Source organism: Hemicordylus capensis, chromosome 5, assembly GCF_027244095.1.
Source record: "Hemicordylus capensis ecotype Gifberg chromosome 5, rHemCap1.1.pri, whole genome shotgun sequence".
NCBI lineage: Eukaryota > Metazoa > Chordata > Lepidosauria > Squamata > Cordylidae > Hemicordylus > Hemicordylus capensis.
Genome location: NC_069661.1, coordinates 209,958,638 through 209,971,698, shown reverse-complemented (window position 1 = coordinate 209,971,698; position 13,061 = coordinate 209,958,638). Strand labels below are relative to the sequence as shown.

Below are 13,061 nucleotides of genomic sequence, written 5' to 3'. Positions count from 1 at the left end.
AGTTTAGGAACCCACCAAACCATTTTTAATGGGTTTAAACTGTTTTTTCAATTTGTGATTATTGTTTTAAGCTGCTTGTTTTAAAAGATTGTCAATTTTTGTTTTGTTGTGCACCGCCCAGAGCCTTTGGCTGGGGCGGCATAGAAATGTAATAAATAAATAAAATAAAATAAAAGAGCATATTGTGGGGGGGGGGTCGGGGGGGGGGAGACCATTAGGTCCAGGTGGTAAAATTATCTAGCTGCACCTCTGCACAGGCAGAAACACTGTCCCCAGTTTCAGAGCTTGCCTGAACCTGGGGAGAGCAGGGGGTGTGGTTATGGAGTGCATCAGTAAGGCTGTCTTTGCAGGATTCCAGGGCAAGAATCATTTGTGGGGCAATCCCATGAGGAACCAATAGTGTTCTGGCCCTGCAAGAACCTGGAAAAATCTCTCCTGCTGTGCTGCAGCAGTGCAGGGCACTGAGCAACCAGCTCCCCAGCCCTTCCTTGTAGACAGGCCTGCGCGTTAGCCCTGGGGTGGCTAGTCTTCACTCTTTCCATCCCTCTGCCTGGGTCTGCTATACCCAGTTGGAGAATGCCTGAACAATGCTTGAGAGAATACCAATTTGTGCTACTCAGGGATTCATTTGTTATCATGGATTGTCAAAACATGGTTTTTAGTGGACCAGGGAGATCTGAGTTCAAATCCCCATTCAGCCATGAAACTCACTGGGGCACTCTGGGCCAGTCACTTAGCCTAATCTATCTCACATGGTGGCTGTGAGAATAAAAATAACCAGGTACACTGTTCCGGGCTCCTTGGAGGAAGGTAAAGGTAAAGTGTGCCATCGAGTTGATGTTGACTCCTGGTGACCACAGAGCCCCATGGTTGTCTTTGGTAGAATACAGGAGGGGTTTACCATTGCCATCTCCCGCACAGTATGAGATGATGCCTTTCAGCATCTTCCTATATCGCTGCTACCCAATATAGATGTTTCCCATAGTCTGGGAAACATACCAGCGGGGATTCAAACCAGCAACCTCTGGCGTACTAGTCAAGTCATTTCCCGACGGCGCCATTAGGTGGCTTACCTTTGGAAGAAGAGTGGGATACAAATGTAAAAACAATCAAATAAAATAAGCCTTGGAGAAGCCGCTGCCAATCTGTGTAGACAATGCTGAGCTAGATGGACCAATGGTCTGAATCAATATATGGCAGCTTCCTATGTTCCTAAGACACCTGAAACATCTATATTTAAGCTAAGATGTAGGATATATGTTTCTTTAAGAAAGCAACTGAACAAACATATCCATACTAGCATTTTAATGATGTGGATAGACAACATAAAATTGGACTATTTGCAAGCCAAAGGTTCTCACACACACACACACACCAAAGAAGCAACTCTTGTTTAAAAACAAAGCAATTACCTGCAGATTGGACACTCCCACGGCAGTGATAACACCAAACATGACAAGGAACATTCCTCCGATGATGGGAGTTGGGATGCTGGCAAACACAGCTCCCACTTTGCCAAACATCCCGGTCAGAAGCATGACACACCCTCCAGCCACAATCACCATTCTACTCCCTACCTGTGTCAAATGAATAGAAGGAGATTAAAAAGGATAACAGCATTCAGTGCTCAGACTGGCAGATGAGATTATAATCAGGCTCACTAGCCAGGTCAGAATTTCTGTCTGACCAGTAACAAGCCAGTTTAGCCAACTGTGTCGTGGATTTGACTGTAAACATTATGATGTGCAGTGTTTCATTAAGAGAAACCCATTCAATACGAGGTTTCTTCTCCACTTTATGTGCTCTAAATAACAGCCGCATATATAAGACATGGCTCTCTTTATAAGTTAGAGAACACTAATACACTTGTCAGAAGCTGCTCGTGGGACTGCACAACTGTTCTTGATTTTTGAGAATCAACTACACCATGAGGACTAGTAGGGGAAAGATGGAAGCTAAAATCCTCTGAGTTTTGAGAGTTTAAAAGTCAAGACCTCTTAATTCAGTGCTTTTCATATGATGTTCTGGAAAACCTGGAATTCCTTGGAAGCTTACTAGCCTTCCTCCATCAGAAGGTAACTGAAGACAAACCTTCCATGAAAATTAGCTTGTGCCCCAATACTGTACTGATCTTCTCTTGCACTGTTCAGGTGCAGGGTAGTATGAGGGTACCATACTCTCAGTTCAGATGAGCCAATGGTGTGGGCTGTACAATGCCCCACACAAACTGGATGCACACCCTGGAGCACAGTGGCTCCATGACAGGCAACAGACAGTTTGTTAGGGTAGGCATAAAAACTGAACACACTGCTGTAATCTAGACATGGTCCTGCTCTTGTTTTTATGTTTGGCTCCAGTTTTTGAAAATGTAAGCATTTGTCTATAGGGTCACCCAGGGATCTGTACAGGGATCGGCACTTTTTCATGTACAGCATTCATAAATGACCTAGAAATTGGGGTAAGCAGCGAGGTAACCAAATTTGCAGATGACACTAAACTATCTAGGGTAGTGAAATCCAAAACAGATTGTGAGGAGTTCCAAAAGGATCTCTCCAAACTGGGTGAGTGGGAGACAAAATGGCAAATGTGGTTCAGTGTAAGCAAGTGTAAAATTATGCATATTGGAGCAAAGAACATCCAACTTGACATATACGCTGATGAGTTCTGAGCTGTCAGTGACTGACCAGGAGAGGAATCCTTGGGTCATGGCGGACAGCTCACCGAAAATGTCAACTCTGTGTACAGCAACTGTTAAAAAGGCAAATTCCATGCTAGTGATTATTAGAAAGGGGACTGAAAATAAAACTGCTAATATTATAATGCCTTTATACAAACCTATGGTGCAGCTACATTTGGAATACTGTGATTTTTCTAAAAATTGATTTTATTTGCATTTAGTCATCAGACCATAGAAAAAACAGATTATACAAAACAACCAGCATATTAGCACAACACTGTGTACAGTTCTGATCACCATATCTCAGAACTGGGAAAGGTACAGAAGAAGGCAACCATGATGATCAGGGGCCTGGATCACCTTCCCTATGAGGCAAGGCTACAACATCTGGGGCTTTTTAATTTAGGGGGGAAAGTTACAAAGGGGATACACGATAGAAGTTTATAAAATGATGCATGGTGTAGAGAGAAAGGAGAAAGATACATTTTTTTCCCTTTCTCACAACTGCAGAACCAGGGGTCATCCCATGGAACTGATTACCAAGAAATTCTGGACCGGTCAAAGAAAGTACTTTTTCACACAGTGCATAATTTATTGATGGAATTCTCTGCTATGGGATGTGGTGATGTGGATTAGACAGATTCATGGAGGGCAGGTGTATCAATGGCTCAATATGGGAAATAATCTTATAATGGATTACTTGTACTGAGATGAGACTTACCCGGGTGATCCCCAGAGCACCAACATTTTCACTGTAAGACGTGGTGCCATTCCCTGTTCCCCAGGCCCCAGCCAGAAGGCAGCCAATCCCTTCAACTCCAATTCCGCGATTGATTGCATGCATTGGAGGGGGCGGGGCACCAGATAACCGAGCACAGGCATAGTAATCGCCCACCGATTCCACCATGGAGGAGATCACACCTGCTAGGATGCCAAACACTCCAGCAAAGCTAATCGTGGGAACTCCCCATTGGCCTAAATGTCACAAACAAACAAAAAAGTATCCATGTTCAGAGTATGGATCTAAGACTGGTAAAGTCCACCAGTATAAATATCTAAATCCTTATAAAGAAGTATGTCCAGTGTTGGAGCCTATCAAACCCTGCTAACTTGGCAAAGAGGCACCTTTTAACGTGGTGATTCTCTTTACTGAGCAGGGGGAGAGTAACTGGCCCTATCCACTCTCCAGCACAGTACCTCCAGTGACTGTTGCTGGTGTCTATCTTATGTTTCTTTTTAGATTGTGAGCCCTTTGGGGACAGGGATCCATCTTATATTTATTATTTCTCTGTGTAAACTGCCCTGAGCCATTTTTGGAAGGGCGGTATAGAATTCGAATAAATAATAAATAAATTATTATTATTATTATTATTTTGCCAATTAGGTGCCTTAATAAGAAGTGGCAAACAATGATCAGAATCCAGGGCTGCCAGCTGATGCCGAGTCCTTAAGACTGGTTCGCAGGTTGCAGCCACCTTGTGGAGGCCATTTTAAATTGCTCTACAGATCAGATGTCCCTGAGGATGGTGAGCCATTCCAGTTATTTTATCCACTTTAAAATTGCTTCATAGGGAAGTTATCATCAAGTGATGAGCCATTTTTATGGATCACACAATGAGCCATTGCACAGGACAGCTATCACAATGTGCAGGGGTTTATTCTTTCCTTTCCCTACAGTATGTTTCGTACACACCTTCCATCAACTCAGAGCCCTCTTTTCCACTCAGTACCCTCTCTCCATTTTCAGCGTTGTCCACTTGCCATTCTTTTCCTTCCCCCGACCATCCTAGTCTTCCTTGGAAACAGAGTTAAGTTGGAGCTGTAGTTTCCCAGAGCACAGCTCCAGAACTCTTTCAGCACCAGGGCTTATCTTTGGAAGATATGGAATAGCAGTAGCAGCAATAAGAAGAGTGGCTCTGAGCCAAGTTACAGACTAGCATTTCCATGAACCTCCCAAGAAAGCACTGCTAGAAGGGAAGCACCGGGAGGTGGGGAAAGACCAGAATGCACCAAGAGCAAGATCCTTCCTATCATTGGTGTGCTCAAGTCTCCTTCCTTCCTTCCTTTTTCCTTCCTTCCTGTAGGCTCCTATTTCGAAAATCTTACTGACTCCTAAATTCTGTATACATTTTGAACCCCCACTGATGCTATAGAACAGAACATTAATTCATTTAAATAATTAACAAATGATTCATCTCTTAAACACTATGCCTGAATCATGAGATGCACACAGTCAGCTATCAGTGCCACCAACAGTGAAGTCTATTCACTGGAAGGAGACTTTATTAAAATTAAATTAAAATCCATTTCTTAATCTGAAATGAATAGATTAAGGCTGTGGTCCGACCCACATTTGGGAGTAAGCCCCACATGGACTGACTTCCCACTATAAGCATGCATACGATTTAGTTGTAAGGGTAAACTTCAATGCATTTATGCTCTCAGTCCTAATGAGTCAGCAAACAGCAGCAGCAACATTATAGCATGACAATACCTGGGTAAGGAAACCGGAACCAGGGTGCCTTGGACACAACGTCTCCTTTGCTGTCAGTCCGAGCTAAATAGCCATATGCTTTAGGGTCCGAAGGGAAGACATTGGTGACAGTGAGAACCAAACACAGAATCCAGGAAATAGAAAGACCAAAGAGCACCTAGATAGTCACAGAAGACAAGGAAGCTTTGTTAGTGGCTAAACCCATTCTCCTAAGTTCTATTCTATGGATCAGCAACGTTTTTGTCACGTTAACAAGGTGGTGTAAAGAAATATAGTTGTGGCACAGCTGGTTCTCACTTGTTGCAGTTACCCTGGATTTCAGCATAATTAGGCTAGATAACGATATCTTGCCTGTAATCTGGGCATTTCTGGGCATGGTATCTCTGTACCAGTATCTTTATAGGACACTACTAAAGCTTTAGTGGCCCTTTTCTTTTTTCTTTTTTGCTGGTTGAATGAACCCTGAAGATGTTTAACCTCATGGTTGCATATTGTATTATTATTCACGCTTGCTAAGATGAGCATAACTATAGCAATGTTGATCCTAACTATTGCTCCCTATAAAGGTAGAACTAAATGTTAACACACCCCCACACACACCCTGCCAAAAAAAAACCCAGGTTGTTACTTAAAATGGCTTCCCTGTGACACCCTTCTCACCACTCTGGATTGTCGAGCTCAACTTAACTTCTTCTTCCCTATTGTTGGGATGCTGATCTGGAGCAGGAAAATATTCAGTTGCTGACATACCATGCAGCAAAGCATGAGTGCTGGAGCATCGCCCGCACCGTAAACACTGGCAATGGTTGCAGAACAGGGTTGTGCTGCTCCATCTTAAAGTTTTGCAAACCCAGTTGTGCGATGCAACACCCATTATTTCCAATAGCATCACGTGATGCAACCTCCATTTATGCAACTTCAGAATGGAGCAGAACAGCCCCGTTCCACAACCCTGTTGACAGTGTTTACACACGCACATCAGCACGGGTGGAACTCCAACGCCTGTGTCCCCCCACGCAGTATGTGAGTGACTGTCCTGGCATCAGAAAAGTAGGGAAATGCTAATAATGTAGACTTCTGCCCTGAGGCTATTTCTGCTACTGTGGAAACCTGCAGGCTGCTTTAAATACTGTATGCATGCCCATGCCCATCTGGCCCGCACAATCTGTTCCACGCTGTGATCAATTATGCTTGGGCCACACAGTGATGTACAAATTACCCAGGGAATCCGGGAGGCAGGCAGGAAAGACTATCCATAAGATGTGTCTCTTTTGCTTGACCTCATTCATGAAATGGTGTCACCAATGCCATGCCATACCACATCCAGAGCAGCGCTACAGCCAGGTCCTTTTGCTGCAGGAAAACTACTTTGGAGCTTGTATCCAGTTGCTCAGTCTAATGAGGAACGGAACCACCGCTGGTATGCTCTCAGAGGAGTAGTTATAATGGAGCAATGGTGGGGGGGGGGGACAAAAGTCCCCTGGCCATGGGGCAAGGAGCCAGAGACAGGGCAATTACTCACTCTTCTTCTCCCCCTCCCATCTCCCTGACTGAGGGCAGCAGCAGCAGCAAATGTGCATCAGAATAAGACTTTGTAAATCAGCTGATGGAGAATTTCTTTCAAGTTCTCCATTATAGTGCCAACATAGTGTAGTGGTTAGAGCGTTGGACTAGGACCGGGAAGACCTGAGTGCGAATCCCCATTCAACCATGAAACACACTGGGTGACTCTGGGCCAGTCATGTATCTCTCAGCCTAACCTACCTCACAGGGCTTTTGTGAGGACAAAAATAAGCAAGTACGATGCTGAGCTCCTCAGAGGAATAGGGGGATATAAATGTAGTAAATAAATACAATAAAGAAGTTGCATTTCTCTCCTGCCCTTCAAATGCTTGTTTATCTGAGCCCCTGGTGGCGCAGTGGTAAAACTGCCGCCCTGCAACCAGAAGGTTACAAGTTCGATCCTGACCAGGGGCTCAAGGTTGACTCAGCCTTCCATCCTTCCGAGGTCAGTAAAATGAGTACCCAGAATGTTGGGGGCAATATGCTAAACCATTGTAAACCGCTTAGAGAGCTCCGGCTATAGAGCGGTATATAAATGTAAGTGCTATTGCTATCCTAAAATCCTAAGAAACTGGGGTGACTCCATGTATGCCATTCGGCTGTCTGATTTGAAATCAAATTGGTGGAGATATATATTGACTGCAAGTAGGTGACCTGTTTTGGCATACGTAGCATTGCATGTTATGATTCTATTAGAGGACATGTGGTTGGAAGTCAACATAAATATGCATATGTTGTGTGTGTGTGTGTGTGTGCGCGCGCGCACACACACGCGCGCATTTTAATATGACACACATCCTGCTCTTCCCTCAAGTCACTCAAAGCAATGTACATAGTTCTTCCTCGCCACTTTTGCCTGACCACAGTTCTGCGAGGCAGGTGAGGATGGGAGAGAGAGTACTTGGTCTCCCAGTAAGCTTCATGGCTGAGTAGGGAAGGATTTGAAGGGTCTTCCCAATTCTCATCCAGCACTCTAACCACTACACCACAGTGGGACAATTGTGTGGAGTATTGACTGCAGAAGAAAGAGGAGATTCAAATCCTCATTTTAGCTGTGAAGCAAACTAGTGGGTGGCAAAACATTGTTAAGATTGGCTGACATGAACAAACAAACAAAAATATAATATTTATTAATCACAGGGGCCCCTGCAAGAGTGAGTGATGGCCCTGCCATGTCCTTATAGTTCTTCTGCAGCAAAGAAATGGGGTGGCGGTGGGGGGGGGAGACGGCGGCATGGAACAGGGGCCCATCTTCACTTCCTGCCCCAGGGCCCACTCCAACCTTGCTATGATCCTTGATCTGACTGGGACAGAGAAGCATCCCTCAGTCTTTAAAAAGAACCAAGTTGAGGCATAGTTTGCTTGGGTCTTAACAAATACCTAGAACATATACTTAACATATAATTGTACCTCTAAGTGTTAGAGGTATAATTATACCTCTAAATTGTACCTCTAAAATGTACAGTACTATCAAAACAAAACTCACCAAATTCCCTGAAGAGGTTGTAGGCTGACATGCCACAACATGAGCCGATTTTTGAAGCTTTGAGTCACACAGTCCATCTTGCCCCCAGTGGAAGCCAATGAGATTTGTTGGGTGAATAACTGTAGCAAGACTAGTTCTACTTTCGTCTACGAGGGTGCTTTCCAGATTAGACCCTGCAATGGGGTCATGTCAGATCTCGGAAGTATGCTTTCACACTTCCTGCATTGTGACACTGCAGTCCATACGTAGACAGCAGGGTGCCGTTCACATTGCCAATGCCTTGTCTCGAATTTAATCACTGTGATATAGAGCTAGGACATCATATATACAGCATAAGGAGTTGCTGTTTTGGGGGGGTTGTTAGTTGCTGCGAGACTGCTCCCCCTGCTGTTTATGTTTTCGATGCGACTTGCCTGAACGGCGGCATTTTGCCGCTCTTGAGCAGCTAGTCTGGAAAGCGCCCTGATGTGGACTGCTTATCCAAAGTCCAAAGAAAGTGACTTACTGGGAAGATTTGGAAGAGGTAGACCTTGGAGAAGTGGCATTTTCTGCTTTTCTGGTAAGCTGGCAATGGAACAGGAACATTTTTCAAGTACTGAGAGAAAAGAACTATGAAGAAAATGGTTCTGAAGTGGCAAAAGAGAAAGAGAACAAAAATCTTCCATATGTTTTATGTTTAACACAGTTGTTCTGATTCAGAATTTAAGATCAGACTGCATTTACCCAAAAGAAAGAAGTATCTGAATTCTAACATCAAAGAACTTGGAAAGAACCTAGTCTTGGATTCAGGTAAATATGCAGAGACTAATACAAGTATTGGTACCAGCTTGACGGCTCATGCTTGCATTTCATGCTTATGCAGGGATCAGGACATGATGCTCTTGTTATTTGTACTATGTCATATCTGTGATTTCTGCACTGTTAAAAGGATCCATTCAATGAGACACCTGAATCCACTTGCATACTCATAAATCCCAGACACTTCAGTAGTGTCAGCAGGAGTTACAAATATATACATTAATTTGGTATCACAGTTCTTAGAAGTTTTGTGGCTTCTGAAACATACTGTGCTTTGTCTCCACTAGGGGACATTGTCTGCTGTTTATTACTTAGAAGCTGATCAAAAGCTCATTTCAAAAATTATTCAGGGACTTAGGGAATTTCTCCACATACGCGTGTAAAACAAAAACAGAAGGCAAACACACTATACTGCGTGCTATTTACACTTTCCTTCATTTTTAGTCAAATCCACATTGGCTTGGCATCTAATTGTGGATATTTTATGCTTGCTTTTCTTCCATATACTAGCCTTGAATGAAGTGTGTGTGTGTGTGTGTGCGTGCGTGTACATGTGCAGAATACATATGTACATTTGCACATGTATGCCTGTATTACACACAGAGAGAAAAAATGTGTATAAACACACATACTGATTGTTTACATAAAGACAAGGGAAATGTACAGAAAATTACAGCATAATCAGATAATTCCATATTTTACCCATGAAGAGGCAAAGTTTCCAAAAGATGTTGGAAAATGTTAATTCATCCTAAGTAGGGACTGTTTTACATTGACTGGTTGATATGTGCTGTCTCTTCTTCACACATTGACTAGATAATGTATAAAATAAGCTGATTTAACTTAAGATTTGTGTACATCTCCCAGCATTACTTGGAGACTATATTTAAAGACCAGCACATGTACTATAATTCCCTTTCTCTCTCCAAAGTGTATGATTGCCAGTGTTTATGCACATCTTTCATTCAGCTCATATGCACCACAACATATATATTTACATAAAACACCATTCACGCAAATCCACATGGCCAAAGGATTGTTTTATAATTATCTGGGTGCTTATAAATGGAAGAATGTGGGAGGAATACATTTTTTGTTTGCATCACATTCATTTAGTTTAAACAGGGAGGCAGAACTTACATGGCTGCTATACCCCAGTGTGATCCTGCATCTTTTCCTGCTGAGTCAAAGAGAGGCAATGCCACCAAGGATATGGTTGGGGCAATTGTCAAAGGGCCGATAAACCGCATCAGAAATCCAATGAGGCCAGAGAAGCCGACAAATATTTGGAAGCAGGAAGATACCATGATGGCTCCCTGCAACTGAAACAGAAAAGGCAAAGCTTTACATCGGGCTGTATTTAAGCTTGAGTTATTCCCTTTGTTGTAGCAAATCAGGGTAGTTCATGGGCCCGATTAAGCAGCACTCACAATCCCTCAAGCTAATTCAAACGTTCTGAGTGGGATTTTTCTTCTTTGCCATGCCTCTTTTCCAGTCATGGTCTTTGCTACTTCTTCAGTACTGGAACTTTGAAAACACAGCCAGCCAGCCAATGAGGCTGGGTGAAATGGCTGCCTTGTTGGGCAGCAGATTGGTACAGATGGTGGATTGCCTGCCAGCTGCTTTCTCTACACAAGCCCGCTCCAAACCTGGCACTGGTGTACAGATGCACCAGCCGGTGCCGCCGCCACCACCCTCATCCTCTTCCTCCTCCTGCTCTACCAACTTTTCAAAATACAGAAGATGGTGTGAAGCAGCAGGAAGTATCTCTGAGCCACTTCCTGCCACTCTGTTCCTGTTCTATGCCTTTTGAAAGACAAGTGCCAACTGCCTCTTCCACCATGACTAGGTAAGGGGAGTTGGCAGGGGGGGTTAGGAAGCCTATTGGGGGGGAAAGGAAAAGCTGTTGCTGTTGAGTTCAGGCACCCTAGTCAACATGAACAAACCCCAGTCAGCCCGGAAAGCAGCAAGTCATTCCCAGGCAGAAGCTGTTCAAAGAATGGCTCCTTCCTCTCCCTCAGGAACAGGCATGGGCTTCAGTACAGGGGAGGAAAGGCTAAGTAACCCATGGCTTGTGATGGCCTTGTTGAGAGCAAAGGGCCATGGCAGGGAGCCATCACAGACACCAAACAGGAGGTGCCTTGCAGTTTGGCCCCATCTGCTCTTTCAGAAACAGCTATCAGGTGGGCAGGGGAGATTGGCAGGGATGGAAATCCAGCAGGGATCAGTAAGAGTGGGAAGGGGCTGGGAGATTGGGGGTGGTGGTGGTCAGTGCACAGTGCCCTCCACATGATGCAACAAGGGTATTGAGGCTCACTATGCCGCCTCAGGCCCTTGGGTCTTGAGCCAGGCCTGTTTTTAAATACCATAGTAAATTTCAGCCACTGCTTCTATACATACAAAACCTCAAAAGGGATGACACTATTTAGAATCCAAAACAAGATACCCACCACAGGATCCCCATGAATTACCTCTCGGATTCGTTTCTGCCATTCCTCAATGAATTCTGGAGAAGAAACATCCTCCAAAGTGGCATTCGTGGTCCATGCAGGGCACTGCCAGCGAGGGAGAGAGAGCATTGCCAGTGAAGGCGTTAAGAAGGCGAAAGTCCCTCCTTGCAGGATAGGTAGCCTGTGCCAGGGGGAGGGAGAAAAAGGACACGGCTGAGCTGACTGAGCTTTGGGGGGCTTTCCTACCTTGGCAGAGTCTTTGGGGTAAGGCAGGCTACATACAGCCACAAGTGAAACAAGAGCGACAACTACAGCACCACTTTTGAAGTCTTTTATGTACGTCTACTGAGAAAGAAATGGAATAGCAGGTCATTAGCCTTCCATTGGTGGGTTATGATCTTACCTAAGATGGGCAGCACCAGCAAAATCAGAGCCATCTTTTGGAGGTATGATGGGGAAATGAAAAGAAAGGCGGAACAAACAGAAAAGAGAAAGTATGCAGCAAAGACAGATCTGTATAAATCACTATAGTTAAGAAAAAATAACATAGAAGGTTAATCATTGAAAGTGGGTTCCATGTTGCAATTTAGGATGAAAGGTAGAGCCTCCCATGAAGGCTGTAGTTGCCTAAGAGCTCTTCAGACATCAATCCCTGCCTTGGGATTTTCTTAATGAAAGGAGGGGTATAAATTTAACAATCAATCAATCAATCAATAAAATGTTGCTCCCTCCCTTCCACTTGCCCTGCTATAAATCTTTTAAGCGTCATGTCCTGCTTTTGCAGAACAACGGTAGTGATTCAAACATTACTAACATCCCTGCTAACTTGGCAAAGAGGCACCCTTTAATGTGGTAATTCTCTTTATTTAGCAGGAGGAGAGTAACTGGCACTATCCATCCCCAGCACAGTACTTCCAGTGACTGTTGCAGGTGTCTATCTTATGTTTCTTTTTAGATTGTGAGCCCTTTGGGGACAGGGATCCATCTTATTTATTTGTTATTTCTCTGTGTAAACCACCCTGAGCCATTTTTGGAAGGGCGGTATAGAAATCGAATAAATAAATAAATAATAAATAAAATAACTGTCAGAACACAATGCTTTGTAAGCAAAAAGTGTGGGGAGAAATGTTTGCAGATTATCATTGATCATTGCCATGATAGGTAATTTGCAGGTCATCTATTTGCAGATTGCATGATAGATAATTTGCAGATTATCATGGGCCATGATAGCAAGTAGCAAAAAACTATAGCTGCAAGTCACCAACACAGCCTGCTGTGTAGCCAACCCAGGGTCCCTGAGTGTGCAGATAGAGGGCAGTTTGTCTACAACTGTTTGTCTCAGGGTAAATCATTCTTCCCACTAGGAGGGGCAAATGAAATATTACACTGTAGCCATCGACAATGAAGCCTTAACAGTCCCTTCTCCTTGCAAAACACCCCTGCTTAAGCCTTACCCTGACCTTTTCACACATTATGTTCAACAGATACACAATCTGTGTACAAGACAACCTCCATATCTGCAGACCCGACATCCATGGATTCACATATCTGCGGTTGGTTAATTAAAACGAATACGAATACAACAAATATGTA

At 43.9% G+C, this 13,061-nt stretch overlaps 1 protein-coding gene across 1 annotated transcript in view; it reads right to left on the bottom strand.

Annotated features, from left to right (window-relative positions):
- The window catches only part of LOC128326664 (solute carrier family 23 member 1-like), a 66,122-nt gene that overhangs the window by 15,183 nt on the left and 37,878 nt on the right, over positions 1–13,061 (bottom strand). Inside the window, exons 6-11 of the mRNA XM_053253891.1 lie at positions 11,490–11,649; positions 10,159–10,340; positions 8,726–8,846; positions 5,172–5,328; positions 3,399–3,652; positions 1,413–1,577 (exon numbers count right to left, since the gene is read on the bottom strand). Coding sequence (XP_053109866.1) covers positions 1,413–1,577; positions 3,399–3,652; positions 5,172–5,328; positions 8,726–8,846; positions 10,159–10,340; positions 11,490–11,649 — 1,039 coding nt within the window. The remainder of the gene's footprint in view (positions 1–1,412; positions 1,578–3,398; positions 3,653–5,171; positions 5,329–8,725; positions 8,847–10,158; positions 10,341–11,489; positions 11,650–13,061) is intronic.